The sequence below is a fragment of the Acanthochromis polyacanthus genome, chromosome 4 (genome assembly GCF_021347895.1).
Source record: "Acanthochromis polyacanthus isolate Apoly-LR-REF ecotype Palm Island chromosome 4, KAUST_Apoly_ChrSc, whole genome shotgun sequence".
Lineage (NCBI taxonomy): Eukaryota > Metazoa > Chordata > Actinopteri > Pomacentridae > Acanthochromis > Acanthochromis polyacanthus.
This window is the reverse complement of record NC_067116.1, coordinates 20,876,721-20,882,386: the sequence shown is the minus strand read 5'-3', so window position 1 is coordinate 20,882,386 and position 5,666 is coordinate 20,876,721. Positions and strand designations below refer to the sequence as shown.

General features: G+C 40.6%; 1 protein-coding gene across 1 annotated transcript; it reads right to left on the bottom strand.

Annotated features, from left to right (window-relative positions):
• Positions 1-252: 252 nt before the first annotated feature.
• Positions 253-4,800, bottom strand: ptgs2b (prostaglandin-endoperoxide synthase 2b). The gene is made up of 10 exons (XM_022210509.2): positions 4,680-4,800; positions 4,310-4,426; positions 4,070-4,213; positions 3,789-3,932; positions 3,306-3,487; positions 3,138-3,221; positions 2,799-3,045; positions 2,204-2,490; positions 1,952-2,099; positions 253-1,331 (listed from the first exon to the last, which is right to left on the bottom strand). Exons 1-10 carry the CDS (start codon positions 4,738-4,740, stop codon positions 919-921), a joined length of 1,827 nt encoding a protein of 608 aa, XP_022066201.1. The 5' UTR covers positions 4,741-4,800; the 3' UTR covers positions 253-918.
• Positions 4,801-5,666: the final 866 nt, after the last annotated feature.

Sequence of the window (5,666 nt, the reverse complement as noted above, 5' to 3'; positions counted from 1 at the left end):
GCCTTTGTTACTTGAAACACTATTGTTGGTTTGTTTCTTGTTGTTGCCACACCCCGACTGCAGTTAGACACAATTTTTAATAGATAAAAAGACAGACAATTTTCAAGAGTAGTCATTTCAGTCATGTTTCTATCTGAACTGATGTGTGTGCTTGGATTACATTATTTGTTGAGGAAGGAAAAGCTTATTGGATCCTGGAGTAAAATCCAATCAGGGACTTTATACAAAAACACAATTGATGTCAGAGATGTGTACGTTTTCTTGCCAAAATTTATTGATGTCAAATTTGCAAGTCAAAAGGCACTGAGAGCATAACTGGCAACACCTTTGCTAGTTCACGCTGATACAATCGAGTGACACCATTTCTATGCATTTCTAAACAACAGCGCAGCTTATACAAAGTTATTCTCATTTCAAATTGCCGTAACCAACGTACAGACTAAAGTAGGAAGGAATCAGTAAGAAAACAATGAAATAGGAAGGCACTTTATGGTAAATCAGATCTAGACAGTCAAGATCAGTCACTTAGTTTACTATGAGTGTTATTACTATACTGTGTATCGCTGTCTGCACAACTCTGCAGATCAGTGTTGTGTCACACAACTACATGAGCACAAAAGGATAGGCAGCATTTACTTTGAGGAGAAATAAGGAGTGTAATGTACGCTACTACGCAAGTGTAAACTAACCTTCAAGTATCAAGTTGCAGTGACAGAGGTTCTTACTGTTACAATAACTTACAATACAACGAATTTTTCAATAAATAAACAGTTTGTTTCCTGGCAGCAAACTTGTACAAAACATGTAAAAAAATAATTGCATCTTGCAAATTCTCATGATTATCTATAAATAGAAAAGGCAATAAATACAAAAATAAATAAATAAAAATAAATAAGTCCTAATAAAAATCATTTAAAATTAGAGCTCAGTAGTCCTTTCTTTCAAAATGACTGTGGGGTTGATGTCACTGCCGCCAGAGTGCGACGTGCTTGAGTTGATGATCATGGACCCTGTCTCTTTAACGTCAGGCACATGAAAGGACGCTACGGGACAGGGCCCGCGCACATTATTGCAGACAAGCTTCTGCAGGGAGGCGGTGTTGATGATGTTGAAGCCCACGGTGCCTCCGAAGGTGCTGGGTTTCCAGTACTCTGGAGAGCAGATGGCGTTTCCCATTAAGCCCTTGAGAGAGAAAGGGGCCCCCATCTCCACCATTGTCTCTCCAAAGATGGCGTTGGCCCTGGGTTTCTCCACCAGCAAGCCCGGGTAGAGCTCCATGGCGTCGATGTGGCCGTACAGCTCCTCCAGCACTGCCGCCATTTCTTTGTCACCTGAATAAAACAAGTGAAGGAACAGTTTTGGTCAGTGACTCAGTCTGGCTTCTCTCATTTGCTCAGCAGTTGCAAAGCTTGCAGTTAGTCTAAACATGTACCTCTATGCTTCGACTGATTCAGATCCAGCATTTTAAATAAAACTTATCTCCTCTTGCCTTTGCTACTTCCTCCTTCTCACAGGTATAAACAGCTAACAGTTTTCTTTACTCATACTTCACATTTAGTTTTTAAATCAAGATTAAATCCTCTTCTCTTGAGGAATCTAAAGCTCCCCCTCTGAAGCAGGAGGTCTCTCCTTGCTGTTTATGCTTTGCTCTCTGTGATGACAATCTGCTTACACTATCTTAAGATGAAATGAACATCTGGTTCTTAGAGTCACGGAAATAAATACCTAACCTCTAAAGCGGCTAGGGACTTACACTGAGTAAGAGTCATTTCCTTAATGATGAGAAAACTGTTGCATGAGCTGTATTCTGTAGCATTTGGACACTATTTTTAAGCTCAGTTCAGAGAAATTTCTGCAATAACGGTGATAATAACATCCTCTCTAATGCTCTGATATCATCCTTTCCTCCTACAAATGTTATATTTCATACATGATGCTGAATGTTTCTTACCCGTCAGGTCTTCAAAGGAGTTGTAGGGCTTCATGGAGAATCGCTTCCTGTAGGCGTTGAGAGACTGGTAACGCATTTTCCTGCTGCCCTCTATGGACTTAATGACCACATACATGATAGCTCCTGGGACATTACGACCACCAGCAACCTAAAAAAAAAGCACATAAAATGTAAGTAAAAGCCATTTTAAAGCTACAGAGATGTTAACAATTTCAGTAAAATTGCTGTTACAAGAGCGCTAAGAGTTCCTACCCGTCCTGCAATCTGCTTGCTAAATGACTCCACCAGGTTGCCGATGCCATGCTCAGTCACTACAGAGGTGTTGAAGACAAACTGTTTGTAGCTGTAATCTGTCTCCTCAATGTGGAAACTGTCGGGCATCAGTGGGTGCCAGTGGTACAGGGTGTTAAACTCAGATGCAATGCGGTTCTGGTACTGGAAGCGCTGGTTGAAGAGCAACTCGGGGTCAAACTTGAGCTTGAAGTGATAGCCACTCAGGTGCTGCACATAGTCCTCAATCACAATCTTGATGGTCTCACCTGCAGGGCAAATGATTAAACATTTTATATAAAGCAGACATTGAAAAATGTGCTTTGCTTATTTCTTCTTCATTTGCACATCCGTGGCTTTGCTTAACAGATCATCTTTCAGTAAATTCTGTTCCTGAAATGCTACACTGTGTGTGCAACAGGGATGTTGGTCAGTGATTCCCAGAATATAAAGTATCACTTCCTCCATTCAAAACTCCAACTATATTTCCATCCTATTGTTACTTTACTTTCTCAGCTAGATGACTGAAAATCTTTTTCAAAGTTCTGTGCCGATCTGAGAATTTTCTCAAACTTACCAATCAGGATGAGCCTTGTGGTCTGGAAGAGCCTTTCGTCGTCCCAGTCGGGGTGAACCTCCTTCAGCACGTCACACACCCGGTTGTGTTCGCGGAGCCAGATGGTGGCGTACATCATCAGACCAGGAACCAGGCCGAATGCCTCGTGGCCGACAGCGAAGCGTTGAGACTCTGGCACATGAGGAGGGTAGTGCATTTCGACACCGACATCCTTTACTGTCGGTGGGTATATTTCTCCATCCCGGATCTGCAGAGTTACACAAGAGAGGAAGCGACGATGAGACACAAAAGTGGTCTGAAGCATTTGAGTGTCTTAGCTGTAGCTGCCTTTGAACATACCTGATATTTAAGTTTGCCGTCTTTGAAGAGCCTGAGCTTGTATTGCTTCTCCAGGTTGTCTCCATAAATGTGGTTGAGGTCCACCTTCAAAGAATAAACCAAACCTTTAACACTCATTTCATATTTAGACAATTTTATTTTATTTTTCCTGAGATCTGCTGTGCTCACCCCGTGACCTGTAGCCTTGGTGAAAGCAGGTCCTTTCTTCATATCAGATTTGAAGAATTGATGAGTGAAGTGTTGTGCGAAGAATGCAAACATCAGGCTGGTGCCCTGCGGGTCTGGAATAAACTGTCTCCTCATTAGGAGCTTCTCAGCCAAAACTTTAACATCAGGCAGCTCCTTTTTACCTGGAAACAAGAATAGTACAATAAGCATACAATAAAAAAAGAAGCCACTTTGATAGCAGGAAAAATTATAGCTCTTTATGCCTAATGTGCAAAAAGTAGTTTTTAAGTGTCTAGTTTAGGCTTGCTGGAGCAGGTTTTGCTGTGTGCGCTCAGCATATTTTCACTGAATCCAAGGGAAAATATCAATTTGATGTGTGCATCAACTGTGATGTAATGAGAGCAAGATGTTCCTGCTCTCATTACAGTAGTATTTAAGAATCTGAGAAAACTGGTTCTCCTGAGGCAGAGAGAGTGTTCTTACCTGCTACTCCCATTGGGGTTGGGCAATCCTCCGGCACTGGGGGGAGGGTGCGCGTATAGTAGGAAAGGTTGGAGTAGGCTTCCCAGCTTTTGTAACCATAATCAGCATTAAAAGTTGGAGGGCTATCAATCAGGTGGGATCGGGCTAGAGAGAGGAGAAAACCACATTAGTCACAACACTGCACTCAGTTCAATACAAGGTGGTTTACAAATTATTTAATGTGCTATCGGGAAGCTTCCAGTCAATCTTTTTCCATTTTGCCTTCAGCTAGAGACACTCACATGTCAGCACATATCTCATGATGGCATCCCTGAGAAATGAGATGTTGTTGATGATGTTCCAGAAGCCCTTAAAGTGAGTGAGAAGGTAGTGAACGGTGTTGGGTGATGGTTTCAGTGACAATTTGAGCCAGGTGAAAAATTCAGCTGTAAAAGGAGAGGAAAAATAAATTAACTGAACAAGTCACTACAACAACTACATCCTAATTTCAGATTCAGTTCCTGTGTGGTGTTCAGACTTACGTGTTGTGCAGTTCTGTCCGTAATAGCCTGTGCGTGTGCAGTCACACTCATAATTATCTGACCCTAGGGCTGTGCAAACACCCCTGTTCTGGCATGGCTCTGAGCAACATGGGTTACCTGGAACAGATAATGTTAGACATTCATTAAGAATTCAGGACAAATGTATTAGAAAAGTCTCATTATATTCTGAAAAGCCCAACTTTACTGTTATAAGGACACACATTTTTATAATATCATCATGTATATAATTGCTGTAGCATCTTCTAACAGAAAAAAAACGTTATCAAAACATAATTGTTACTTAATTTCGTCAGCTCAGATTCACAGTTTCTGGCGTAGTGAAAGATTCATTTGAGTTTCTTCATCTTACCACTTTCGCAGAGAAGAAAGCCCAGTGCCAACAGGAAAACCGCAAATGTGAGTCTGTTCATACTCCAAAGACTTCGTCAGATCCTATTTTCTTTTCTTCTCTCCCCCAAAGCACCTTCCCTCCGAGGGTGAAAGTTTGAATGTCCAAAGCGGCTCGACGCTCTGCTTTTATCGTCCTGCGTGTTGACGTCACCACCACGCCACTTCGTGAATCACGCAGAGGTGAATGCCAATATCCAACAAATAGAATTACTGAGGGAATATTGTTTCTTTCATAACCCCAAATCTCTCTTTAATCCGACTGTAGATATTGATGGTATGATTTTTTTGGCACCATTGCGGTCATTTTTACGCTTTTCCTGTTTAAACATTTCCTCTTTTACGATGGAATTCAGTTATTGTTGAAAGGAATTTATCACAGACGTATGAAAAGTTGCAACTTTCATATAAAAAGCTGTACTTATACGCATGCGTTTATCAATATTTTTAAAATTCAATTAGCATCCTCTGAATGTGGATAAAATATATTTCCAGATGAGGAGCGGAAGAAATCTGTAGTTTTATAACTTATCGTGAGGCAAAAGCAAAAACACAAAACAACCCCCCCCCCCCCCCAAAAAAAAAAAAAAAAAAAAAAACATTAAATCTACAAATGCATCATATGTATTATCTTCATAAAGAGACTTGGTCGTGTATTTGTGCAAGATATAAAATAATGAATTTATCGTGATTAAACGTATTGGCAGTTCGGTCTCTTTATATTATCTAAATCAATAAATACTTAGAAATCCTGGAAAAGTTCGGATGAAATACTAAGGGTCCCTAAGGGTCTTCTATTGAATTCATCACTAGGTTGTAATTTAAAAATGGACTGATTCAAATGGGAAATTTTAATTACACTTTAGGGTCACGTCTGTGTCATATTCATAAAAGAATGTTTATCCAACAACACACTCAGTCTTTACGCGCCCTCATGCGGACGTGGTTG

Excerpts from the sequence above, each read along its gene's own strand:
- ptgs2b (XM_022210509.2), bottom strand. The coding sequence starts at position 4,740 with ATGAACAGACTCACATTTGCGGTTTTCCTGTTGGCACTGGGCTTTCTT. Across the intron at positions 4,214-4,309 it reads CGGACAGAACTGCACAACAC|CTGAATTTTTCACCTGGCTC; the intron begins GTAAGTCTGAAC and ends CTCCTTTTACAG. Across the intron at positions 2,491-2,798 it reads CACAAGGCTCATCCTGATTG|GTGAGACCATCAAGATTGTG; the intron begins GTAAGTTTGAGA and ends TTTGCCCTGCAG.